At 42.1% G+C, this 27,559-nt stretch overlaps 1 protein-coding gene across 3 annotated transcripts in view; it reads right to left on the reverse strand.

The window, feature by feature from the left end:
- Lamp2 (lysosomal associated membrane protein 2) overlaps nt 1-10,540 on the reverse strand; it is a 49,441-nt gene extending 38,901 nt beyond the window's left edge. Inside the window, exon 1 of one of the 3 annotated variants that reach the window (XM_005001820.4) lies at nt 10,332-10,540. In XM_005001820.4, the coding sequence (XP_005001877.1) occupies nt 10,332-10,395 (64 nt within the window). In that variant the 5' untranslated portion in view covers nt 10,396-10,540. The remainder of the gene's footprint in view (nt 1-10,331) is intronic. The other 2 variants (XM_003465599.5, XM_013147973.3) reach the window with 2 other exon arrangements.
- Between the last annotated feature and the right edge of the window lie 17,019 nt (nt 10,541-27,559).

The following is a 27,559-nucleotide window of genomic DNA, read 5'->3' on the forward strand; positions in this document are numbered from 1 at the left end:
GAAGAAATCTAGATATATCCTGTACAGGTAAATTTCCTGTGATGATTCTGATCATTATGGATACCTAAAATGCACCAATAAACTTAAGTAATTAAAAAAAATGTCCCTTTTTATGGCTGCCTAAAGTATAAAACACCAACCTGTCAACTAGGTTTCCATGTCTGGCTGATATCACTGCCCACTGCAAAAGCTGGTCATCTGCCTTCCCATTCGCCTTCCAGCAAGGAAGAGAGCTTGTGCTATGTGCTATCTAACAAAGGTATCCACCCCAGACTTCAATTTGTTTGACACAGGGCCTCACTATGTTGTGCAGGCTGGTCCTGAACTTGTGGGTTTAAGTAATCCTCCAACTCATCCTCCCAAGTAGCTGGGACTACAGCATGTGCTACCCTGCCGGCTCACCCCAGCTTTAATAGAGGGCTCAAACAGAGTGAGAAATTGAAGGGGCAAGGAGAAAGCTGCAGTAGGATCAGGTGCCCAGACAGCAGACTGGCAGTGGCCAGTGGGGAAAGCTGCCGTTTCCTGCTTGCCGGTGATACTGTGGTTCAGTGGCATGGCTTGAGGTAGTAAGTCCGGCTTTGAGATACACCGCCAGAGGCCCAGCTGTTCCCAGTCATCTAATACACACGTGTATAAAGTAAACATGTTACTGATTATACAGAAAAGTGCACAGCATATCACATAAGGGAAAAGTGTACGCAACATTAAGTACACAGATCAAAGAACTGTCATAAACAGACCCACCCATCTGTTGTCAAGAAACTGTGCACTGAAAGAAGCTCTCAGTATCTGATGGAGATTGGTTCTAGGACACACATGGATACCAAAAATCTATAAATGGTCCAGTCTCTCATATCAAATTGTGTAGAACTGGCAGACAACCTACACCTTCCCATATACTTTAAATCATCCCCAGATGACTATAATACCTAATGAAATATAAATGCTATATAAGCAGGTGCACTGTTTGGGACATAATGACAAGAAATAAGTATTTAGTATAAATGCAGTATTTTCTCCTAATATTTCTGATCCACATTAGATTGAATCTGTGAGTGTGAAATTTGTAGACAAGAAGTGGTAACTATTCTGTCTCTATTTTTATTTTTTTGGTCTTTTTGAGAAAGAGTCTTGCCATGCAGTGCAGGCCGGCCTTGAGCTCACTTTGTAGCCCAGGCTGGTCTCAAACTTGCAATGATCTTCCTGCCTCAGCCTCCCGAGTGCTAAGATTACAGGCGTGCACCACCATGCCTGCTGATCGTTCTCTCAAAGTCCCTCTATTTCCCTTTCCACTCATTATTTTCCCCCCAAAGGTAACCAGCGCCTTTTTAGACAGAGTTTCACTATATAATTTAGACTGGCCTTGAACTCACTTTGTAGCTCAAACTGACCTCGAACTCGCAGTGATCCTCCTGCCTCAGCCTCCTGAGTGCTGGGATTACAGGCTGGAATTACAGGTGCGCACTACCACATCTCACCTTTGTTTATATTTTGTTTTACCACCATCCTGACTTCTAACAGCATAGATTCAATGTAATCATGGAATCATTCTCTACGTAATCTTTTCTGTCTGGCTTCTTTCACTCAATATTATATTTTGTGAGATCCACCCATGTTGTGTGTAATTTCAGTGTATTTATCCTTACTGCTGTATAGCTTTTGATTACTAGGTAAACACTAAGCTACATGTATGCTATTGCTGATGGACATTTGATAAGTTTCCAGCTTGACTCTATACTAAATGTAGCTGTAAACATTCTTGCATGGACTGGGAAATGTGGTTTGTGCACTGGTGTATGTTTGTTAGATATATCTATATCTGTGTCTATATATCTAGCAATCAAACTGGGAGATTTCAAAGGGTATGAAATATTTCACAATAACCTTTTGAGTACATTTCTTTCCACTTAAATTAATGAGATTTTATTCCCCTTGCTTACAATCAAGAACCAAAAACATTTTTCAGTAACCATTTTTTCAAAGCTTTTCTTGATATAGAAGCACCTGAAGCATACTGATAACTCAAATTCCAACATTTCAGTATATTTTACACCATCCTGAATTACTCAAAGTTCCTTTTTTTACAAAAAGGACTTTATTTATAAAAAACCAAAGGTGTGCAGCCAGGCGTGGTGGCTCACACCTGTAATCCCAGCACTCGGGAGGCTGAGGCAGGAGGATCATTGCGAATTCAAGACCAGCCTGGGCTACAAAGTGAGTTCAAGGCCAGCCTGAACTGCATAGAGACCCTGTCTCAAAAAGACAAAAAAAAAAGCCAAAGGTGCCCTTAGGACAACAGGACAGGCAGGCCGGCTTCTTAAGAGTTAGGAGCATTTGGGCATATGTGCTTAATTGGCGGGGGGCAATCCTCCAAGTTTCTGTGTTACTCTAGACTGCCTCTGGGACAGATGGCACTAGCTCAAAGATGGGGTAAGCTTCAGGGGCCTCAGCTTCCTGCAGTTCTGGACAGGCTTCTTGGTCAGCATTGTATTCAAAATTGTTTTATGCCAGTAAATCCCGTTTCTCACAGTCAAAAGCTCCAAAACAGCAGTTTTCAACTGTCTTATCACGAAGAACTAGTGTGCTATGGAAAACTACAATTTACAGCAAGTAATTCTTTACCAATAAAAAATAGCAAAGTCTAAATGAATGAAATACATGGATAGACTCGAGATCTTCTTTTGATAATGTTTCTGTCACTCACTTGGTCACTCATTTGAATTCCAATATCTCCCCTTATCTGATGATCCTATCCCCAGAGTGTCTTTTATATGAATGTCATCTGTCAGGAGTGTCATGGTAGAGAAGACCAGGTCTATTACTTTTCCTCTATCTCCTATCATTCCTAGTAGTTTTGAATATATATTAGTCTTCTGATAAATACTGATTGATTACATCAAAGTGAAAATGCCCTGCATAAGGATCTGAATAGTTTAATTACAGGAAAGCTAGTCCTTCAGTGCTTCCAAATCATGCATCTGTCAGTCTTCTGGCTACACTCTCAAACCTCTTGTCAGTTTTCTCAATAAATTTTGACATGAATTTCAAGTTAGGAACAACACTTAAGTAAAAAGTCTTTAGCATAAGATTTCCATTGTTACTGCTTTGCTTGATGTTAGAATAGCCAAACTGTATTTTGCTTAAAAGCTTTTATGATATTAAAAAGCCATAGCTGAATCATAACTTAGAGTATATTATTATGGAGCTGAGAATGTATTCTCTAAAGAAAAGAAAATGTCACGCCCCCAAATTGATATTCTTGAATTCAAATATCCTCTCAATTCTGTTTCCAAAAAGGTCATTTATAGATTCTTTTAAACTCAGAGCTTATTTGTCCAAGCAAAAAGTGAGTAGATTTTTATAAGTCTGACTCAAAGTCTAATTGAAAAAATATACTCATCTAGAAACAAAACTGGAAGTAAACAAAGAGAGTAAAACTAGTGACAAAACAAAGTCAATAAAAAAACAATGACCTAAGGAAACAATATAAAGAGGTGATTCCCAGCACCCATCCCTGGATTTAAAGAGCCAGAATTCAAATCAGGCAGCCTCACTTACTAGCTGTGAGACCTTGGGCAGGTATCTTTGCTGAGAACCGTAGTGTATGTATCTCTAATAGGTTCTGTGAAAGCATATTAGCCCTTCAGAGCTAAGAGAACTTTGCCAAGCAAGTTAGAGATTCTAGTTTACATGTCTTCTTTCCAGTAAACACAGTACCTAAAAGGATTCCTCCTTACTTGTAGGCATATGTTTACTTTCACCTTATTGAATTATAGACATTTGTCTTCAACTTTATAGAACTGGCACTGGGTGTGGTGGTGCACACCTGTAATCCCAGCACTCTGGAGGCTGAGGCAGGAGGATCATTGTGGGTTCCAGGTCAGCCTGAAATGTAGAGTGAAACCTTGTCTCAGCTGGGCATGGTGGCTCATGCCTGTAATCCCAGCACTCGGGAGGCTGAAGCAGGATCCTTGTGAGTTTGAGACCAGCCGATGCTATAAAGTGAGCTCAAGGGCAGCCTGAACTGCATAGAGAAACCCTGTCTCAAAAAGACAAAAAAAAAAAAAAAGAAACCTTGTCTCAAAAAAAAAAAAAAAAAAAAACAGACAACAGAATGATGGTAGCGAAAAACCCTTTTAAAAAAAAAAACAGGACAGGGCCAGGGACTTAGCTCAGTGGTATAAGCGCCTGCCTGGCAAGTACAAGGTTGTGAATTTGATCCCTGGTACAAAAAAAAAGGCGGGGGGCTGGGGATTTAGCTCAGCGGCATAAGCACCTGCCTTGCAAGCAGGCGGTCATGAGTTCAATCCCTGGTACCAATTAAAAAAAAAAAAAACAGGACAGCCAAGCATGATGGCACACACCTATAACCCCAGCACTTGGAAAGTCCAGGCAGGAGGACTGGCACAAGTGTGAAGTCAGCCTGGGCTACATGGTGAGTTTAAGCCCAGCCTGAATTACAGATTAAGAGTCGTCTCAAAAAACAAAAACAAAAAAAAAAAAAAAAAAAAAAAAACAGGACATAGAGGCAAACAGTACCTATTCACACTTCCTTTTCCATTCCATGATGGTTTCCCCACAGGTTTAAGTCAGACTAACTGTTCTTCAACTACCAATTCCCAGTATAGGTTTACTTGCTATATTCAGTTGCTTATACAACTGCTTTTTGACAAGAGTCTTAAAACAAAATTAATACTATGATTTGAAGCTACAAATGCTGGGTATGTGAAAACAAGTATCAAAAATTAATAAATATGGTTGCAAGCTACAAAATGTATTAATTTTTTCAGGTCAGAGAGTAAGGAAATGAGCTTCAATTCCCTGCAACTAATGCAAAGTGCTTATTGCTGAGCCGTGTTTGGCAGACCTCCAGAATTCTGTAATGCACTGTAGGATACCAACAAGTACTGATAAAATACACTTTTGGATCTGAGAGTATTGTTGATGACTTTAATATGAAATTATAATCAGAAAGCTTTTGTCACTACACAAGGAAAATCAGCCTTCCCACACCAAAGGTCACAGCTCCGGTGGTATGAAACAAAACTAGGTTACAACGTCTACCCAAGGATATAGGGGAAGAAAATTGTCCCATGGGGGACAATACTGCACATTTTGCAATATTTATACTGCAAATACTGCAATATTTATAATCCTATCAGATGTGATAACCAACAACTAATAAACTAATGACAAGCCCATTCCTTCAAATATCTCCATTATAGTTAGAATAAATTTGACAGAACTACGTTAAATTCTCTTTTTCAGATGACCTCCAAAATGAGAGAAATATTGGTTCTTTGTGAAAACCCAACTCTCCTCACCCAGGACTTCCCAATTCTTCCCATTTAGTTGTGTGTGGGCTGAATTTGCAGGAGCAAAGGGAGGAGACTACTGTCATTATATGAGATTATGCTTCAGAAAGAATGGAAACAAAGCTTATTTATGTAAATGGGGAGGGGAGAGGGATGGAAGGAAAAGGAAAGGGAATGAGAAAAAAATGAAGTTGTACCATGTACAGGTTCAAACTCTCTATGACTGTGATCATTATGTGTATCTAAAATGTATCAATAAAATTTGATAAAAAAAGAGATTATACTTCAGTAATTTGGTCGGTAATCACCAGCACTTTTCTCATTGATCTTGTAGTTCTACACTTGGTTGTAGCAATTGAGGTTCTCAATCCACAAATATAAAGACCTTATGAAACATCTCTTAAGAAAGGTTCACAGAAGAGAAAGGAGACCAAGCTGTTCTAGTTTGCCATCATCTCTCCAGTAGCCACCAATGAATACTGTAGACATAGTTTTTACTGAGTGTTACCACATACCAGGCCCGGTGCTAGTCAGGCCACAGCAAATAGGACAGTCTCTGCTCTCCTGTACTAAAAAGTAGACATAATAGGAGCCAGGAGAAAAAAAAACAGAAAACAGGCTAGTGTAATAACCTAAGAGTTTAGAAAAGACAACATTTATTCTTGTTCCCCAAACAGTCATGTAATTGCCTTCCTTCCAACAGCCAGGCTCTGGCCAAATATCCCTCAACAACAGAAGGTCCTCTGATCCATAATATTATGACAGGTCATCCCATCACCTGTCACCCACCTCTCTCAGCTGTTCATTCTCCTTCCTTGTCATCTGATTTCTTCAGTGTTCATTACTATCTGAAACTCTATTACTTACTTGTTGGGCTATCTCCTGCCATTAAAATGTAAGTTTCCACCACTGAGGGTGGTGCTATATGCCTTAAACCTAGAAGTTAGGCTGAGGCAGGAGGACCACTGATCCAGGAGTCTGAGTTCAAGGACCTCCTGGTATACAGCCTGAACTACATAGTGAGACCTTGTCTCAACCCATGCCCCCCAAAAATGTTAAGTTCCATGAAAGTAGAACCTCATCTGTCTTGTCCACTGCTCTGTCTCTTTCATGGAGTATAGTGGCTGGGACACAGTAGGCATTTAATAACATTTGTGGGAAGGAGACACTCTCCCACCAGTGAAGTACACATGAAGATATATATATATATATATATAATTTTTTTTTTAAAGGCAGAGGCCCACTATGTAGTTCAGGTTGGCCCTGAATTTGAGGTGATCCTCTTGCCTCAGCCTCTGGAGTGCTGGGATTACAGGCTGGAATTTTACAAGTGTGCGCCACCACACAGAGCATACCAAGGATATTTATAGGCAATTCTTCTCACACAGAAGAGCTTTAATACTTCAAAATATTTTAAAATCACCTCACTCAATAACAACAAAAAAACCAGAAATCAAGCTAGTTATAGGAATCAATAACCGCAGAATTCTGAAATCTATGAAGTTACAAAGGAAGCATTAAATAAGCAATGATGCTAGGAAAGGATTTTCATCCACTGCCTATAAATTATATAGTTTTTTTCTAGAATGTTCTCCAATTGGTTATAATTCATTTAAATAAAGGTCAGCACTATTTAATTTCTGTGAAAAAGATGAATACATGCACACTAAGAATTCTTTTCTATCCTTAACCCTGCAACAGCTGTATTTTTCCCAGGATGCCTCATGCATGCCACTTAAGTACTCCACTGAGCTACATCCCCAGCCCCAAAGCAGCTATTTTGAAAAGGCTACTGTTGAAGCCAAAATACAACAATAAAATTACAAAGTGGAGTCACAAAGTAAAACTTGCACAATCTGTTCACGTATGCTAATGAGACTGTAAAGTCAGAATAAAAACCCTCCTTCCTTCACTGGTACCCTCTGCAGGATCCATGCATAATAGCACCAGGGACACAGCAATTACCTGACAAGTATTACTGCGCTTGCAATTGAAAAATAACATGCCTGTAATCCCAGTATTGGGAGGACGAGGCAGGAGGATCACTGTGAGTTCTAAATCAGCCTGGGCTATATCAGTCATTTCAAAGCCAGCATGAACTACAAAGTGAAACTCTGCCTTCAAAGAAAACATGCAAAGCCCATTGAACAATTTTTAGGCAGAAAAAGGTACACTGGAGACCTTTGGGCTCCATACTGAACCAAAACAGCTATGAGAAAAAAAAAAAACAGCTGCATAAAATGGTAGTCTCTTTTGCATCCTGGAATTTTTTAAAACTGGATCTAGCAACATTATTAACATTCATGCCTCTAAATCCTGTTCTGAACTTGGAATCAATCTTGGAAATCTTCCAAGAGGAGGAATCTAGTCAGTCCTGATCAATAAATGGCAAGCTAGCAGATGAGCAGACAGCCTCTTTCATGTGCTTCTTTTTGCCTATTTATTTTGTGCAGTGAGCAAGCACTGCTTTTGTAAAAACAACAACAAGAAGCCTTCATTAAAAACAAAAAAAAATTAATGACATGAACACAACTAAGTAGGACGACTATTATTTTCTCCCCTTCTCTAACCAGTAACAGTGCTGTGTTTGTGCACATTCAATAGTCAGGGAACAACTGGTTAACAGACACCTTGCTCACATGTGTTCTGGTCACAGATAGGTACTTTCTACAGTAAACAAGCCTCTCTCAGGGTCAGCTGGCCCTCAGAAAGTGCTTCACAGCACAACCAATCCTTGGAACCAAAACCAAGTATTCAGGAAGAACCTCGTGGCCACATTTCAGAAGCCCACAGAACACTTTCCCGCCCTGCTCAGCCAGCTGGACTAGATCAAGGATGTGCACAGGTTTTCATGTCAGGACGCTTTGATTCACCTATCTGTGAAGGATGCCAAAGAGCATTAGTTTATGAGAATTATATCTAGTTACTGTGATCAAAATGAAGACAACACAAGAGCGCCAGAGGCATCAGGGTGGTGATGTCATCACACATTCTGTGGCTTCTGCATGCTGGCAAAATGGTGAGTGCAAAGGATAAATACCTTTTAGGATTGTTCTGAAAAGTTCTGACCTCACAGGTACCCAGAAAATGTCATAGAGAACTAGGAGACTGGATAATCAAGACCTCATTCAACACTTCAGTTGTGAAGCAGGGTTTCTCAAGCTTGACAGTGCTGACGGTTTTAAGTGTCTCATTAAGAGGGGCTGTCCTGTACTTGCAGGAAGTTGAGCAGTCTCACTGGCTTCTGTGTACTAGATGCCAAAAGCACTCTCCCTCCCCCATGCTGCCACAACCAAAAATCTCCTCAGATACTTCCAAATATCCCCTGATTGAGAACCAGAGTGTTGACTATTCTACTGGAATGTGAATTATAAAATTATAAAATGTTTACCTCCCACTGCCTTCTCAGAACCTCTCAGTATGTCTATTTTCCCTCTACTCCCACCTAGATCTGTTCCTTCTGTGCTTTTAAGTCAGGAACAGCAGAGTCAGTGGCTAGTAAGTACAGGATGAATCAGGTCAGGAAGAGACATTCTGATCAAAGTTCTCCTTTAGCTGTTACCCACTCACTATCTACTAGGGCAAAGCAAAGCTGACATCACTCAGCTGTTCTTCTGACCAACCCAATTCTTTGAAGTGATGTTCTCCCTCCAACAACACAGGTAACAGCTAATGTATGATGGGGAAGAAGAAAGCAAGAGATTTAACTATGAAGGCAGGGAAATGCCATACAAAACTCAGATACACAACCACCGAAACCACCCATCTGGAAAACTCCCAACTGAAGCACCTGGGTGCTTTTTTTTGGTCAGAATCTGGCTTAAACAGCAAACCTGATACAAAATCTACATCCTCAATATTTCCAAGGCAGATACTCCCCGCCAAAATTTTCCCTCATGAAAACTGCCCTGATCAATCTAGGTTCCTTCACCCTCAAAACTGTGCTGCAAACTCAAATCCAGCATCATTCCTCATTGCTTTAATCACCCTTTCTCCACAGCCTCAAACTGCTTTGCACAAACCAAACCCCTGTAAGACTGGAGTGTAGTGGCATATTGCCTATAATCCCAGAATTCGCCTGTAATCCCAGCACTCAGGAGGCTGAGGCAAGAGGATCACCGCGAGTTCGAGGGCAGCCTGAGGTACATAGTGAGTTCAGATCAGAGTGAACTACACAGTCAAACCCTGTCTTTAAAAAAAAAAAAAAAAAAAGCATCACTGTCGCAGCGCCTCAGACTCTACTGTCCTAGCCGCCGCCACCACTCTTCCTTCCAGCGATTTCACGCAGGTAGTCTTCTCTTCCAAGTTTTGCATCATTGGGTAGTTTCCCCACCACCTTCAAAACTCTTTTCTGACCCTTGGAAACCAACATTCCCCTAATAGTCTCTGCAGCCCCCGAGTCGGCACATACCGCCCAGCAGTAATCGCCCGTCTAAGCGCGCCCCAAGTCATTCCCAGCGCGATGCACCTCTCCCTCCCGGGCGCGCAGACTGGCCTCCTCTTCAACCCCTCGCCGACCACTGCGACCCGACCCTACCTGAAGTGACGCGACCCGACCGACCCACCCACCCGGCCCGACCGGACCCGACTGGACCCGACTGGACCCGAACGGACCCGACCGGATCCGACTCGACCTACTGGAACGACCCGACCGACCCGACCCACCCGACCCGACCCAAAGACCCAACCCGACCCGACACGAACGACCTGACCCAACCGGACCCGACTCGACCCACAGGACCCGACCTGACCCGACCCGACCCGACCCGACCCGAACAACCCGACCCGAACGACCCGAACGACCCGACCCGACCCGACCCGACCCTGGGAACTCCCGCGGGCCCTTCCTCCCGTCGCTTCTTGCTCAGGCCTTCTCTAGGTCACTGCTTGCCTCCCTGGGGCACAGACACCGCCCAGTCAGCCGCCGAGCCTTCCGGCCCCAGGCCGGGACTAGCCTTTCGGAACCGGTGCCCCGGGCCCAGGGGGAGAGTCTACCCGGAGGGCCCGACAACTCACCCAGGGCGAGGCAGACGAGAAAAAGCTTGACGCGCAGAACAGGGGCAAGGCGGAAGCACACCATGATCCCTCAGGGTGGGGAGACGGCGGCGACGGCGACACCAGCGACAAGGCTCGCGGGACCGGAGGCTGGAACTCGAGTGACCACCGACCACGGCGCGGCGAAAGCCTGGACTCTCTGCTCCGGCCTGAGTCACAAGACCAGGGGCTGAGCTCTCCTTCGCTCTCAGCCAATCTGCGCGTCGGACGGCTGTGAGAGGGGCGGTGATGTTGGTCCGGTGGGCGGGGCGACCACGCCCTGGCTTTTTGGTTCACAATCGTTATTATGCTCCTAAGACATATGCGCGGAAGGCATTTTCTGAGGCCAAGGAGGAAGGATAAAATTTTGAAGGCTGTAGATACATTATTTCTGTCCTGGATGCTTAAGAATGAAGAGGATAATTTTCTACATGTAAAAATAGGCATCTCAACGTAATACATATAAAATAACACATGATTATTCTCCAAACGTCACAGCCGCCTAGGCAGTTCAGGATTAGATGTGCCAGGAGCTATAGAGTCACTGACCACTCCTAGTTCACGAAGTTGCAACACCCTATTTCTTAGATGGGGAAATTGAACTCAGAAAGAGGAAGTGTCTTTTTAAACACAGAAAGAAAAGAATGGGAGAAATAAAGAATAGAAGGATAAAGAGAAGAAAGATGAACCACTCAAAGCCACTGTTGGCTGGGCATAGGGACTCACAGCTGTAATTCCACCATTCAGGAGACAGAGGCAAGAGAATCACCATGACTTTGAGGCCAGCCTGCGCTACAGATCAAGATCCTGTCTCAAAAAGATGAAAGACAAGAAAAGAGACTGTTAACATCACACACACACACACACACACACACACACAAATATATTTCCTACACGTATACACAAATATTCTGTAATGCATTTGTACTAAACATAGTATTTGGTATACTTATCAAGTGAACACACAAAACCTAAGTTAACAGATGAAAGCATTTAAAAGCCATATAAACCTCTAGCTAGAATAAAATACTGATTCTCAAATATTAGTTTCCAAAAGAATTACCTCAAGATTTGTTTGTTTGCATATTCCTGTACATAAATCCCCCAAAGTTTTAGAAATACAAGGTCTGTGGCAATCCTACAAGTCTGTTCTTGTTGGTTGGTTGGTTTGAATTTTAAAACAGGACTTCACTCAGTACCCCAGGCCAGACTCGAACTTGAAGTCCTCCTGCTTTGCCTCCCAGAGTACCTGGGATTACAGCTGTCTATGGCAACATTCTGCTAAGAATTTTATTAAAACAAACATTTCAAGTGAGTCAGATGCTTTGGTCCTTGGACCACATTAGAAACACTACAATACAGGTTCAAAATCATCCAGTCCAGGAGATCTTAATCTAGGGTCTATAAATTAGCCCTAACAGGAGTTTGTAGGGTGGAGACATTCGGTGAATCCTTGGAAATTACATACAGCATTTTTTATTTTGTTTTGTTTTTGAGACAGGGTCTTGCTAAACAGTTCAAAATGGCCTTGAACTTGTGGCAATCTTCCTGCCTCAGCCTCCCAAATGCTGGGAATACAGGCCTGCACCACCACACCCAGCTACAGGAAACATTTATGTATGTATATTTTTCTGGGGAAGTTTATAGGTTTAACCATTTCTTACATGGGACCTGTAACCCTGCCCTAGCCCTAATTCCAACCTATTCTTTGCTCTAATGTTACTAACTCCTGAAAGTGAGGACACTTACCACTGAATGTTGTCCATCACAGGTGAGAATAAGCCATGAGCAAGTGATTTGCCCAACACAGGACTGACATAAGCTGTGGTATTTATTAGTCATTGCCTCTAGTAAAATGTCATGACTGCCCCACCATTAATAGCAAGCACTTGGCCAGTGTTGCGTCCTGGGTACAGTGGTCTTCAGGGAACACATAACCCACTTGATTCCTCAGAAATTGCTCCACTGATCCCTGCTGATGGACTTCAGCTCTTCTCCCGCCACTGGAAGTTGCATGAATTTAATGTTCAGTAAAACCCTAAATTCCAGGAGAAGAGAGAATGGTGGGAAGAACATAGAACTGGCAGTCAGAGGAACTGGGTGTAGGGGCTCTCTTCTTGGCAGTGTGACTTTAGGGAAGTGGCTTTATCCCTTTGACTGTTGTATCCTTATCTATAAAATGAAACTGTGGGACTAGAGCTGTGTTTCACCTCCCTGACTGGACTTGTAGAGATGCCTTTTGGTTCCATCGCTTAAGGTTCTGATTCAGCTGGTCTGGAGTCAGGCCTAGATGTGGTATGTTCCTCAAAACACCCCCAAGCCAGTATTAATAGGTCAGAAATGGTCACTTAGGTGACCGGGGTTTTATAATCCTATGACTCCAGATAGGTAAATATTCATTTATTAAAAATATAAAGAGGCTAGAGGTTTAGCTCAGCGGCATAAGCGCCTGCCTTGGAAGCAGGCAGTTGTGAGTTCAATCCCCAGTACCGATAAAAAGGAAAAAGACAAAAAATATATATATAAAGAAGTAATGTGTCCCAATTGACAAATACCTGCCCTGTATCTCTTGCAAACGTCATACTTTTAAAAAGAAACACAGTAAGCCAGGCATGGTAGTACATGTGTGTAATCACAGCACTTGGGAGGCAGAGGCAGGAGAATTGCCTCAAGTTCAAGGCCAGCCTGGGCTAGATGCTGAGTTCAAAGCCTGAACTACACAACAAGACCCTGTCTCAAACAAACAAAGACACCAAAAAGAAACAGAGCAAAATGAGTGTGGCCTTAAAAACTAAATCTTCACCATTGAAAGTTTTTCCTCAGACAAAAACATACTAGGTCTCTCTGCTTGCAGACCACCATGTGATAAGCAGCTCTCCTCTTCTTGAAAGAAAGCAATCTGAAGAGGCTAGTTACTGAATCATTTCACCTAAAGAACATTCTGGAAAGTGCAGCTATGGAGCCAGTAAAAAGATAAAAGATTGCCATGGGTTGGAGGAGAGGGAAAAATAAGTGGAACATTGGAAAGTTTTAGGGCAGTGAAATTATTCTTTGTAACACTGCAGAGGTAGATACACGATATCATACATTTGTCAAACTTCAGAATGTTCAAGGCAGTGACCTCTGATGTAAACCATGATCTTCAGTTAGTAATGATGTGTCGGTGTTGTTCATTGATTAAACACATGTGCACCACTGGTTTAGCTCAGTGGCATAAACACCTGCTTGGCAAGTGTGAGATCATGGTTCAATTCTTGTATAAAAAAATCAAAACAATTAAAATGTCTAAAAATGGAAAAATGAACATAAAAACCCTATATACTAGGATGGAAGTTAAATAATCTGCTCGAGATCACATCGCTCACAAGTAGTGGATCCACCTTACTTTTTTCCTTTGAGCTACTCTGCAGAGCTGTTATCTAACGTTCCCTGCTACAGGTCCAATGCTTCACTATGCCGTAAATGTGGACCTACAAATCAAGGTATGCATGGCTAAAAGACCCTTTAAAGAATTGCCACTGAATCTGTTTTCTTTTCTAACAATTTTTACACTTTGGCTAAATTTATGGAGTCATAATCAAAGGATTTTACTGTAGCCCTATTCACAATAGCCAAGAAATAGAAACAATCTAAGTGTTTATTAACTGGTGAATAAAGACAATGTAATCCACATACAGAATGAAATACTATTCAGCCATAAAAGGATGAAGTCTTGTTATCTATGATAACATGTCACTGGAGATGATTATGTTAAATGCAATGACCCAAACATAGAGAAACAAGTACCACACAGCCTCTCATATGTGACATCTACATTGTTGATTTCGTGGAAGTGGAGAGTGGGGTGGGGCACCAGTGTGCTGGGGAATAGACAGAAAGGGGGCATGGAAAGCTCTTTGTCAATGGTAATGAGTCTCACTTAGGACTAAGAAGTTCTGATGCGCAATGAAACAGTGGGGTAACTACAGAAAGTGGTAGTGGAGTGTGTGTTTTAATAGGCTAAAAGAGGAGCGGAACATTGTGGCGCACACTTATAGTCCCGGTACTTGGGAGGTTGAGGATGATAGTCACAAATTTGAGACCAGCCTGGGCTACACAGTGAGCTCAAGGCCAGCCTGAACTGCATAGTGGGATCTTATGTCAAAAAGCCAAAATAGAAAAAAAAAGGAAAAACAATAAAAAGTAAATTTTAAAAAGTAGTCAAGTACTTTCATCATGAGAAAATGATAAATGTTTGTGGAGACAGATATGTTCAACCTGATTTAAACATTATGCATTATGCAGTGTAGTATACATATATATCAGAATGTCACATACTATCTGATAATTATATAAACATTGCTTTTATGTATCATTTGAAAACTAAATTTAATTTAATTTTTTAAAATGCTGGTTCTCTGATTGGGACAGGCACTTTCTTGATACTAAAGAATGTTTTGGACAGTAGATATTTTGTCAGAATAAATAGGCTGAAAACAACCTTATATCATTGTTTGAGCTTCTAAACTCACGATTTTTAATGATAGTTGGGTGTGATGGTGCCTATAATTCCAGCACTTGGGAGGCTGAGGCAGGAGGATCAGAATTTGGGTTACAAAGTGAGCTCTAGACCAGCCTGGAATAAATAGCAAGCCCCCATCTCAGAAAATGGAAAAAACAAACCAATGAACAATTATTTAATGCTTTACCCCCAAAATACTCAGAACTAGCCCTTTCTGCACTCAGTTTCCATTACCCTGCCCAGGCTGGAGGTACTGTCCTCAGGCTTTCCAAGGCAGAGGGAGACCCCCTCAAGGGGCAGGGCCAATGCTCCAGCAACTCCCAGAGGCTCCCTCCCATCTAAACTTCAAGTCTGCCGGCTTGATTGTGATGCTGCTGTATCCAGAGCATTTTCCTGCACCTGACCTCACACTTCCACGGGGCACAAAACTCCCCAGGACCCCATCCCCACACCATCATAGGTAGATTATGACTCTTCTGAGCATCTTTGTGAGCACTTGACTTTTTGGCCCATTACTGCAAACATATCCTGTAACACCAACACACTGAATGGCCTAAGAAATAATGACCCTGCTCCTCTCAACGACAGAGTCGGCACATGGCTGGTAGAAATGGCACCTCACAAATCAGGGTAGAAGTTCCCAAAAAAACTGAAACTAGAGGCTCTATTTGACCCAGCTTGGTATCCCCTTCTCGGTATCCTCCCAAAAGAATTAAAAGCATGGTACCACAGTGTTGTATGATATACAAACATCATGTTCACAGCAGCATAATAGCTAAATCTTGGAAACATCCCAAATGCCCATCAACCAATGAGTAGATAAAGAAATGTGTTCTTTTATTTTATAAAAGATAAACTGGAGATATTTCTAAGTAAATGGATGCACCTTAAGACCATACTTTTTGTCTGTTTTTGTGTTTTGTTTGTTTTTGGGGTATTTTTGAGATAGGGTCTTGCTATATTGTTTGATCTAAATTTGAACTCACTATGTAGCCCAGGCTGGCCTTGAACTAGTCCCCTGCCTCAGCCTCCCAAGTGCTGGGATTACAAGTATGAGCCACCATGCCCAACCAGACCATGCTCGTAAGTGAAATATATCAGACATACATATGTAAACATAGTATTGTCTCTCTGGTGTGGGAAACCAAAAACATAAGTAAGGACCAAAATGCGAAATGGGGAAAAAATGTTCAAATGAAAAGGGGAATTAGGGAGTGGGGAGAGGGAAAGGAATGAAGGAAAAAGAAAAACTGAGAAAAGAAGGAAAAATGGAAAGAAAGTTTTTGCAAATAAGGAGGGGAAGAGGGATTGAAGGGAGGGGAGGGGAATGGCGAAAAGAAGAAACAAGGTGTATCACGCGTAGGTACAAATTCCCTACGATGAATGTGATCATTATGTACATCTAAATTGCACCAATAAACTTAATAAAAGAAGAAGAAGAAGGAGAACAAATGATGTCTTGCAAGCAGAGGGAAAAGGAAGAAGAAGGGGTCGTCAGCCTCAGGCCTCAGGTGACTGAAGGGGAGGATGTACTGGGTGTCTGTCACATCTTTGCACACTTCAGTGACACTTGTGTTCGCATCACTGGAGTTGCTGACGAGGAAACCAGAAGATGCAGGCTGCCCATGATGAGTCCTCTGGTCCCCCGGTTCCCCGCTGCCGCTGCCGGTCAGCCCTGGAGCCTTGCTGGCTGGGGTGTGAAGATCAAAAGGATTGAGGTTGTCACCCTGCCCCCTGCAATGGCACCTACAGGAAGGAAGATCACCGTGACTGCTCAGTTATTTTCTGGTAATTGCCTTTAGGTTAAAAGAGAGAGAGAAGGAGAAAAAAAGAAAAAAAAAAGAGAAAAGAAAAAAGAATGACCCGTCAGATTTACTTAAATGCTAATAAAATGTAGGGGCCAGAAAAAGGAAACTAATTTAAAGATACAAGGGTTAAGAAAGAGAAATGGATAAGTGTTTATTAAATAAATGAACAAATGGCCCTGTGGCCCTAGAATTATCTTTTTTTTTTAAATTGTTGTTGTTGTTGTCGTTTGTTTTGTCTTTGAGACAAGGTCTCGCTATGTAATTGAGACTGACTTTGAACAACTCACTATGTAGCCCAGCTGGCCTCAGACTCTCAGCAATCCACATGCCTCAGCCTCCTGAGTGCTAGGATTACAAGTGTGCACCACTGAACTGGCCTCAGTTGATCTTTTAATGTTAGCATAGCTTTTTGTTGTTCTAACATATGTAGGATACATATGTATCCTACAGTGTTTTGTCTTTCAATTGGGTATTAGTGGCCATATCTGGTCTACTTTGTGATCTTCATTTTATTTTATTTTTTACTCATATTCTCTTTCCTTCTTTTTTCATTGCTTTATTCTTATGCTCCTTTTCATTTCTCTCTCTGGAGATTCCTCCTTGTGTGGGCAGTGCCTCCAAGCCTTGCCAGCAAAGTCACCACTCAACCCCACAGAGCTAGAGTCACCAGCACCTGAGGTGGTACTCCCTAAGCATCCACCACCTCAAAAAAAGATCCCACCCAATCTGCTGAGAGGAAATGGTGCTCAACTTTTTAAGTATGCATTGCCAAGCTCCTAGAGAGCTTATTAAAATGCAGACTATTTGAACCCACTCTGTGGTTTCACCAAATCTAGAGTAGGACACAAAAATCTGCATTTCAAAAAAAACCTCTGCATTTCTAGTAACTTCCAAGGTAGTTTTGATAATGCCAAACAGGAAGGAGAACACACTGAGTACTCATTTCTGAAACTCCTATCAGGGGTCCCCCAGCCTCTGGGGAATGAAACCAGGAGTTGAGGAAGAAGGAACTATTATTACCTTCTACAGCATTTAAATGTGAAGAACAAATGGATTGGTTTTCTAAAGATCTTTATATTAATTAATGCAAATCACCTAAAAATCAATTTTTTTCAAAAGTATATGGACTGGGTATATAGCTCAATGACAGAGCACTTACCTAGCATGGGCAAATCCCCTGAATTTCACTCCCAGTACCACAAAATACAATAAAAAGTAAAAAAGAATAAAATTAAACAGAAACACCCAGCACAGCATAGTGATACATGCTTGTAATCTCAGCAGTCAGGAGGCTGAGGCAGGCGGATCCTTTGAGTTCAAAGCCAGCCTAGGCTACAACAAAGTGAGTTCAAGGCTAGCCTGAACAGCATAGAAAAACCCTGTCTCAAAAAATACATAAATGGAAACTCCTTCCCATTCCTTGTATCCCAGTCTGGCTCTCTAAAACAACAATTGTCAGCATCCACCTCTCCTTTTTTTTTTTTTTTTTTGTCTTTTTGAGACAGGGTCTTGCTATGCAGTTCAGCAGTTTCGGCTGTCCTTGAACTCACTTTGTAGCCCACGTTGGCTTTGAACTCACAAAGATCCTCCTGCCTCAACCTCCAGAGTGCTGGTATTACAGCCCTTTTTATATACTTTTTAGGAAAAATTTTTGCGCACACCAGCACATCTATTTATACTTTTAAATATTAAACAGCTAGGTGTGGTGGCACACACCTGTAATCCCAGCACTCAGGAGGCTGAGGCAGGAGCAATCACCACGAGTTCAAAGCCAGCCTGGGCTACATAGGGAGTTTAAAGCCAGCCTAGAATATATAGCATGATCCTGCCTCAAAACAAAACTAGACAAATATGAACATGTTTTTCATATTGTTTAGTGACTTGTTTCTCCAACTTAGTAACATTATCTTTTTTTTGTTCAGGTTTTTGTTTTGTTTTGTTTTGTTTTGTTTTTTGAGACATGATTTTGGTACATAGTTCAGTCTGGACTTGAGCTACCTATGTAGCCCAGGTTGGCCTCAAATTAATGGCAATCTTTCTGCCTCAGCATCCTGAGTGCTGAACTTACAGGTGTGCGCCACTGTGCCCAGATCTTGTTTATATTTATTGATTTGGTTTTTATTTATTGCTTTGAGATAGAGTTTTGCTATGTGGCCTAGGCTGGCCTGGAACTCCTTGGTTCAAGTGCTCCTCCTGCCTCAGCCCCCGAGTGCTGGTGTTACAGGCAGGTGAATTAGTTAGAAATATTACAGGCAATCAGACAGGGCTGAGCCCTCAAAAAGCCAGTGCAGAAATTCAGATACCTTGTGACCTCTAAGGAGAGGAGCATCTCCTGCTATGGGCCAGATCTCAAGACAAGAGACAAAGTAAATACACCCACATGCTAAGGATTGATAGTCCAAATAGTTCCCTATCACCCTGAGGAAATCAGGAGTTAGCATCCCACCCCCTAAGAGAACAGGCCCTGCTTTTAACCATGCCGGCTTACTACGTGACTTGCTCCCTTATTTGTTACTGATTTAATCAATTTTACTTGAGTAATTACTCTTATTGGTTGAGGACAATTCTGTCCCACTTTATGCCCACCTTGCAAGTTTCCATTTTTCCATACTTTGGACACATCTAACCTCATGATTTTCCTCTATAAAAGTCCCTGAAAAGACAGAGTCCAGGGCTGGGGCCTTTAGCTCAGCGGCAAATGCGAGACTGTGAGTTCGATACCCGGCACCAAAAAGCAAAAAAAGACACAGTCCCTGAAACACAGTCCCTGAGGGTATAGGCAACTACTTTGAAGGCAATAAGATTCACCAAGATGCCCATGCTGGTTTGACTATTGTCTCCTTTGGAAGTCCTGTAATGTTTACAATGCTTAAGTTTTATTGGTCTTGTTCTCTACTGTTTTGTTCAACTTTATAATATCTAATGAGATAGACAATTCTTTTTAAGGAAACAAGAGACATTGTTGATAAACTTGTACTCTGTTTTACATCATGTGTTATGTCTATCCTTGGTTTTGACTGACAGCTTTGTTTTATCATGCTTGATTTTATTCTCCTACAAAAAAAGTAATGAGATCTAAGGGAGCAATAAAACCCAAAATGTGTAAATTTTGTTGTAATAAAGAGAGGGGGGAAAAAAGTGCCCTGAAGGATACAACAGCAAGGGTGTAGGTGTGTTAAATAGATGACCATATTAATATTTTGGATTGGATTACTGAACACAACTGTTTGCAGTCTCACTGTTTGAATGTTCACTTTGTGTGCTTTGATCCTGTGACTTGAAACACCGTTTCTAAGATGATAGCAAGTAATCTATTAACTAGCGATAGCTTACTTTTGTTTTTTTGTAGTTCTGAATTACTTGTACCCTTACACTGTTTTGTTTTGTTCTGCTTCTTTTCTCTTTTTCCTTTTAAATAAAATTTAAAAAAACACTTCTTTTCTATTCTCCCCCCCCCATTCTTTTTTATTGTTATTTTATCCCCATTCCCTCCCTTCCTTTCCTCCTCCCCCCTCCCATATTCCTCTTCTCATTTGAACATTTTCCTCCTACTTCCCTGTATCGGTCCTCCATTTTTGGTCTTTATTTACACTTTGGGTTTCTCACGCAAGAGAAACAGTATTAATATATAAACACGTGTGTCTGATTTATTTCACTCAAAAGGATTGACCTGAATTTTGGGGCCCCATTCAGCATCAGATTATGGTACTGGGCTGGGGATTTAGCTCAGTGGCATACACACCTGCCTGCCAAGCTCAAGATAATGAGTTTGATTCCCGGTACCAAAAAAAAAGAATATGGTACCAACTGAGAACACTCGCTCCACCCGCTCTGCGCATCCGATTGCCGTCTTTCCAGACCGGTTAAGCCCCTCTGGTTGGCCTGTGACTTATTCCCACCCAGCGTATTGTACACTTTCTATAAATGTGATATGTGGCAAATGAAGGACGTCCACACAGCACTGCTAAGCTTGAAGAAGAAGATGACAATCACCTGCCACCCCGCTTGTGTCACCCACGTCACTGCCCCCGCCTCATCCTCTGTCATTGACTTGCCTCTAGTAGCTGTGAGCTTCTTTAGGGCAAAAAAATTTGACCAGGTTTTTTTCATCAGTATCATTAGATGTTTGCTCAATAAACAAAATAAAAGGATAGTTCTGGTTTTAGAAGGCAGCATTCCCTCCGCGCTGCGCTGGGCTCCTTTCTTCCCCATCTGTGTCACATCAGGGAAAGTGGCAGGAGGCAAGCTTTTCCCAGTAGACTCTCCAGCTCATGCTGACAGCCTTCGGACTTCCCCCTGGGCCTCTTTCTCCTTGTCCTTCTCTGTGTCTTTCTGAGCTTTGCATTGTTCCCTTGTCTGTGTCTCTTTGTGTCTCTCTGTCTCTGTCTCTCTGTCTCTCCGTCTCTCTCTCGCTCATGCCAGCCTTACTCATCCCTCCACTGTGATTTACACTTTCTCTTTCAGCTCAGTAGATTATGAAAAAGAACAGTCCCAAAACATGATAATCTGCCAACCTGTGAAACGGTGCATAGCCTAAGAAATAATGACCTACTGTTCTTTTCCTTTGTAGTAGGGGTTGGGAAGTGAGAGGTCCGATTCAGAAACCCTAACCTCTTACTTCATAACCCTGCTGCTGGTGACAATAGCCTGACTCTGCAAGTGGAACTGAAAAGACTGCAGCCAGCTCTTTGGCAGCCACTTGTTGCAGACACTCGATGTGAAATGATAAGCCATTTTAGAATCAGAAGAGCCTTTGTCTGTCTCAGCTCCATCATTTTGCTCACGGAGGTCAAGTTACGTGCCCAAATAGGCAACAGAGCTGGGAATAGAACTCTTGCCTCTGTGTTCCTTGTCTAGTGCTCTGTCCCCGGTTGGCTTAAGTCCTGTGCTCTAAAAGGCCCCCTTCATTAAAGTTTCATGGCAGCGAGGAAGGCCCAGAAAACACTACAGGCCCTGTTCATTGCTGGTGCAGAATTCATTAGATGGAGACCTTAGCACTCATGAATTGAAATGTGGAAGTCTCCTAGCAGCTTCACTCTTCCACATGTTACTTATTTCCTTTTCTGCTGACTGTTCACTTAAGTATTTGGTGGCTTCATAATCCTTCAGGAAGACAGTACTTCAATCCAACCTCTTTATTAAAGGTTTAATGGAGTAATAAACACGAGTCATCAAAACACCACGTTGTACACCTCAAATGTATAGGACTTTTGTGTTTCAATTACACTTCAAAAAAGCTGGGGAAAAAAAAAAGAATCACTTTGTTCTTTTGAAATATACACCAATAAATTACATCATATTTTTAATTATATATATATATACAGGCATACTGGATGGTGCATGCCTGTAACCCCAGCACACAGGAGGCTGAGACAGGAGGATCTCCATGAGTTTGAGGTCAGACTCGGCTACATAGTGAGTTTAAGGCCAGCCTGGTCTACATACTGAGACATTGCCTCCAAAAAAACCACCAACAGAAGAGGAAAGAGGGGAAGGAAAAGGAGGAGGAGGAACAGAGGGAGAAACTGCCTATTGCCTCTCACACACACTACGGCTCACTTGATTCCATCCCTCTCCAAACCATATTTTTGAAATCTTTCTCCCCAAACACAGTGGTTTCTGAGACCCATAGGGGCAGATCCCACTTCTCTGTCACATCTGGCATGGTGCTCCCAACTAACAGTCATTCATTTTCCTTGGCAAACGGATCAGGACCACTGGTTTCCTTTTAAAATTATTGTTTTAAATTTTCAATGAACACACAGTAGCTGTAAATATTTGGGGGTACAGTGCAACATTTCAGTATGTGTACACCATGTGTACCTGTCAAATCAGGGTAATTACCATTTCTGCTTCTTTATCATTTCTTTGTGTTTGAAGCCTTCAAATTCCTCCCTCGTGGTCCTTCACAGAATATACAATAGGTCATTTCAAGTTATAATCACTCCGTCCTCCTGTTAGAACACTAGAATGTATTCCTCTTGTGTTGTGGTAGCCATTATCCAGCCTGTATCTCCCACCCTTTCTGGACTCTGCTCATCACGATTCACTGTCTTCTTTGAGATCAACAGTTTTTGCTTCCACTATGCTGAGTGAGATCATGTGGCACTTGTTTTCTGGACCTGGTGTATTTTTCTTCACATAACATCCTTCAGGTTCATCCATCCTGCTCAAATGACAGGATTTCATCATTTCATGGATGAACAGTATTCCATTACATGTGTACCATGTTTTCTTTATTCATGAGTCCACTGACGGGACATTATGAATTGTGTCATAATAAACGGGAACGCAAGTGTCCCTGTAGTGTGCTGACTTTATTCCTTCATGTGTAGATCAAGAAGTAACATAAGGGGTCATCACTAATCCACATTCTCACCAACAATACGGAAGGGTTCCCTTCTCATGGGAGCTGGTTTCTTTTTTTCTTTTTCTGTTGTTTGTTCGTTTTGTTTTGTGGAGGAGGAGTTGGTTTCTGACCCCAGTGTTACTGCTACTTACTTGGCAGGCTATTTGGGCCACTTGATGTCTTTGGAGTCTTTCCTCCACTGTCTACAGGCATGAAGTGCATCAGTATTTCCCAAAATGTCTTCCACAGAGTCCTTAGGCTCAGGCGCAGTATGTCACAGGGTGAGGAACAGCTGGGGTGGGCAGGGTGGCCTGTTTTTCCCTCCTCCGTAACCACAGTGGTTACAGTTTTCTGTTTCATATCATAGGGTGTGTGTGTGTGTGTGTGTGTGTGTGTGTGTGTGTGTGAAATTTTGTTTAAACAGAGGACACTGGAAAAAAAAGAAGGAGGAGGAGGAGAAGCCAGGCACTCAGGTTTTGTTCATGAAGCAGCAGCAGCAGCAGCAGCAGCAGTAGAGGAAGCAGAACGATACAGAAGAGGAGGAAACAGGTGTAGCAGCACATGCCTGTAATGCAACCACTTAGAAAGCTGAGGCAGGAGGACTGCTGTGAATTCAAGGTCAACCTGAACTACATAGTGAGTAGTTTCGAAAGAAAGAAAGAAAGAAAGAAAGAAAGAAAGAAAGAAAGAAAGAAAGAAAAGAGAAAGAATAAACAAACTGATGAAAGAAAAAACAAAAAATTACAAGAGCTGAGTATGGTGGCGCATGCCTGTAATTCCAGTACCAGGGAAGCTGAGACAGGAGGATCACCACAAGTGCAAGGCCAGCCTGAGCTACATAGTGAGACTTTGTCTTAAAAAAAAAAAAATTAAACCACTACTGGTTGCAGAATTCTGTTACTTGCATTTGAAGTCTTCTGAACTAACACAGTAACCTTTACCCAGGAGGCTGCTCATTTGTTCCACTAGCAATTCGAAACCTGAGATATTTTCAACATGCAGCTCAAAGGTCTTTGGCTGAGGCCTTTCCCTGACCACTGCACACTTCACCCATGTCCTGTCTGCATAACTTCAGAACTTGCATTTCCCCGGCTTGCTGTGCTTTCACAGTTCATCACCGTGTGCTTTTGCACAGCTTTTCACTCTGATTTCTACCAGGTTCTCCAACTAGACCAAGCTCCTCGGGTCCCACACCTCCTCCTGTTTTCCTCATCTCCGGCGCTGCCAGCAGTGCCCAGTGCAGTGCCTGGCACAGCGTCTTCCCTCAGCCGTCCACGTCCCAAGAGCGCCAGGCAAGTGCTACGGGAACTTTAAGTGCTGAACAAAAGGCACCTCGTTCCTCCCCCTCACACTCCAGGACAGGTAACTCAAAGTCCAAAGTGACAGGTGATATTTTATGAACTAAAACGGTTGTATGAGATTTAAGTATTAAGGATTATTGAACACGCAAAATCTACACTGCAGAACACATAAATCAATATTTCTCAGCAACCGCTGCGCATTAGACCCACCAGGGGATGTTTCTAAGCAATGGATGCCAGAGCCCAGCCCCAGGGAGGCTTAGTTAAAGTAAGGTGTGACTCAGTGGCCGGTTTGCAGAGGCCTCGGGCGACCTGCCGTACTCCATGTGGCAGCGCTGGGGCAGAAGCTCTTCAACCCTGGCATGCACCAAAACCATCATGGTTACACAAAACGATTTCTGAGCCCCACTGCCAGAGAATTTCCAGGCCTTGGTGGGGACCCAGGAATCTACATTTTTAGAAAAATAACCCAATGATAAAGGTCTACGTAGTCCATGAAGGACACTTGGTGAAAATCTGTTTTTTTGTTCTTTTTCTGGTACTAAGAATCAAACTCACGACCTCAGTGGTTGCCAGGCAGGTACTTATGCCGCTGCTAAACCCCCAGCCCCAAGCAAACCTGTTCTAAGTGAACTTATATCTAGAAAATTTTGCAGTCTAATTTTTTTGCTTAATTAAACATATACTGTTAACTGAAAATGAATCTGTAATTATCATAATCAAATATAGGAAAATAATTATGGTTCTCTGCTCTGAAGAAAGAGAAAAATCAAGTTTTTTTAAAAACTTAAATTGAGGGGTCAAACTGAAGAATAATAGCAATTTTCAATCTGCTAGAAATAAAAATAAGGGTGGAAAAGAAAAAAGAAAATTTCATTGTGCATGACAGGAACATTTTTCTGAAAAGTAAGAGCATAAACTTTGCACGTTACCCAAATTTAGGAGGGTCAGTCAGTGTGAAAATTTGTTATAGGGTGATTTCTTTAGAAATGACTCACCAATTAAAAGTATTCCCCGTTCTTGCCTTGGAGACCTGGATGACACAAGCCAATAACAGTGCCAAAGAACTATTGGGAAAGTGTAGGGTGAATAGATATGGGAGAAGCCGGGCATGGTGGCTCACGCCTGTAATCCCAGCACTCGGGAGGCTGAGGCAGGAGGATCGTTGCAAGTTCAAGACCACCCTGGGCTACAAAGTGAGCCCAAGGCCAGCCTGAACTGCATAGCAAGACCCTGTCTCAAAAAGACTAAAAAAAAGTTTTAACAAGATTTCATAACCACCAGGCATGGTGGGTCACACCTGTAATACCAGCACTTGAGAGGCTGAGGCAGGAGGATCTTCTCGAGTTTGAGACCAGCCTGGGCTACAAAGTGAGCTCAAGGCCAGGCTGAACTACATAGCGAGACCCTGTCTCAAAAAGACAAAAAAAAAAAAAAATAGATATGAGAGAAATCAGCTCTGCACAGCCAATTTGGGCCAAAGAGAAAAAGAGGACAAAAGCAAAAATAAAAGCACACGCCACATTCAGACATGGCTTGGCACAGAGTAGACCTGTGCAGGGTAGTGGCTATCGGTGACAGCTGGTAGTTTTTGCACCATGCACAGCTCGTTGGAGCTGGGGAGAAGTTCTCCAGGTAGGGTCCTGGTATTGTTCTGTGATCTTGTGATTGACAGGTCTGTTCATTTCCTAGCCAGCTTTTCTTTTTTCTTTTCTTTTCTTTTTTCTTTTCCTTTCTTTGTTTCTGTTTTTTTCTTTCTTCCTTCCTTCCTTTTTCTTCCTTTCTTTTTCTTTCTTTCTTTCTTTCTTTCTTTCCTTCCTTCTCTCTCTTTCTCTCTCTTCTCTCTTTCTTTCTTTCTTTCTTTCTTTCTTTTTTTCTTTCTTTCTTTTTTTCTTTCTTTCTTTCTTTCTTTCTTTCTTTCTTTCTTTCTTTCTTTCTTTCTTTCTTTCTTTCTTTCTTTCTTTCTCTTTGAGACAGGGTCTCACTATGCAGCCCAGGCTGTCCTTAAACTCTCAGTGATTCTCCTACCTCTGCTTCCTGAGTGCTGGGATTACAAGTGTGTACACCTTGCGCTGCTTCTAAGCAGCTTTGCCATGCCCTATCTCTTACAACAGATTCAGATTTAAATGCATCAACGTTTCAAACTATTTGGACCCGAGTTGAATAGTGGGTTCAAATCTGTGAGATTAAACTAAAGAGAGATAACATCTCAGTTTAGTTTGGTTGATTAATTCTATTTTACAGTAGAAAGGAGAAGAGGTTATACACAGCAAAGACTCAAGTGAAAATATATGCAGAGTTTTGTTGGTGACAAACTGAACATGAGTCAACAATGTGGTTCTTTAAAAAAAAAAGGTGCAAAGTGTCAGCTAAGGCCACTTGGTTGGAAAGTTTGAGTCAAAGACAATGACACCGAGAGGACTCTGCCATCCAGTGATGTATGTCATCGTGGGTTCCACAGTTCCAGGAGGATTTAGTGATCCTCCGGAAGGAGGCCAGACCAGGAGGCCCTGGTAAATATTCGCATGGGGCCGTACTTGGGATCTTATAGGGTAGCCATCTACAAATACCCCAGAGTGAACAGAGGTAAGAGGACAGGAGATGTTTTACAGTGCCGCAGAGAGAAAAGTAGAAAGAGTGCTTTGAAATCTCAAGGAGCCAGAGTTCAGTCAGAAAGGGAGAGTTTATAGTGAGACCTTAAAAATGTAGTAACTTGTAATGACTTGTTCCAAATCACTAAAAGTGTTCTGAGAGAAGCCAAAAGAGTACTGTTCAGAAAATGTGAGAGAAGTTTCAGCATCAGAAGAAAAAATACAGAGCCTAGAGCGACAGTACACGTCTATAATCCTAGCCCCTGAGAAGCTGAGGCAGGAGGATTGCAGTAAATTTGAGGCCAGCCTGGGCTACATAAGCGAGTTTAAGAAAGCCTGTATTTTCTTAAACTCTGCGACATTCTGTCTTTTAAAAAAAGAGAAGGGGAAGGGGAAGAAGAGGAAAAAGTTAAGTCGAATGATCTATAAGCACTCTACCAACACAGGGGGGCTTTCTCAAATTCCTTGTGCCTTTGTATCTGTCAGAGGAAGGAGTTTGTAGTGAATGCAAATACAAATGACATTCAGCAGTGTTATAAATGGAAAGTACATTGGGTGCCATCAAAATTTCTTTGATGAATATTTCAGAAATCTTTGCACCTTGTTTGTTTTTGTTACTTTGAGACAGAATCTCACTATGTAGCCCAGCTTGACCTTGAA

The sequence above is a fragment of the Cavia porcellus genome, unplaced genomic scaffold (genome assembly GCF_034190915.1).
Source record: "Cavia porcellus strain 051 isolate PalLab524CR breed Dunkin Hartley unplaced genomic scaffold, mCavPor4.1 scaffold_3, whole genome shotgun sequence".
Taxonomy (NCBI): Eukaryota; Metazoa; Chordata; class Mammalia; order Rodentia; family Caviidae; genus Cavia; species Cavia porcellus.